At 42.4% G+C, this 585-nt stretch overlaps 1 protein-coding gene across 1 annotated transcript in view; it reads left to right on the top strand.

The window, feature by feature from the left end:
- Window positions 1-585, top strand: part of LOC119581763 — a gene marked incomplete at its 3' end in the record, with an annotated part of 38,490 nt that overhangs the window by 33,727 nt on the left and 4,178 nt on the right. Inside the window, 1 exon segment of the mRNA XM_037929897.1 lies at window positions 408-546. Coding sequence (XP_037785825.1) covers window positions 408-546 — 139 coding nt within the window.

Genomic DNA, 585 nt, shown 5'->3' with positions numbered 1-585 from the left:
CTGCTATAAACCGTCTACAAGTAATGAGTATTGCACTTGTTAGCCGCATGTGTAGAGCGATTATTATGTTCACATACAATTCAGATTTATAATGATTTCACTTAGAAGGAGCAGCATTCTCGTGGAAGCTGATGTGGGCTGCATCCTAAAGTGTCCGGAGATTAGGAAGAAGCAGGGGGAGGAAAGAACAGGATGCTGAAAACGGACAGGAAATATAATTAAAACAGGAGGTTAAGTTTAGAAAAAATAATTGTAACTAATAATGATGGCTACTTGCTATCTGTAATTTTTCCCTCTTGCTGATCGAACCATAACGGTGCTGCTGTGTCAGCAACAGTTATTGATCAGTTATTGTGTACCTACAGTAAACGAGATTCCTTTATGATTCTTGCTTGATTTCTTTCCAGCGCATGTACTCGGTTTTCGTCGTCCATTCCTCAAAAGACCGTGAGATGGTGCGAAAAAACCTCATCATACCACTTGTCCAACGCGGATACAGTGTAGCCTGGCACGAGAATGCGTTTGTGCCCGGGGCATGGATACTGGGTATGTACTCGTGACACTGCTGACTACAGCGGGATTTAA

This window comes from Penaeus monodon, chromosome 15 (assembly GCF_015228065.2).
Source record: "Penaeus monodon isolate SGIC_2016 chromosome 15, NSTDA_Pmon_1, whole genome shotgun sequence".
Taxonomy (NCBI): Eukaryota; Metazoa; Arthropoda; class Malacostraca; order Decapoda; family Penaeidae; genus Penaeus; species Penaeus monodon.
The sequence above is the reverse complement of the archived record's forward strand: the minus strand, read 5'-3'. Positions and strand labels throughout refer to the sequence as shown.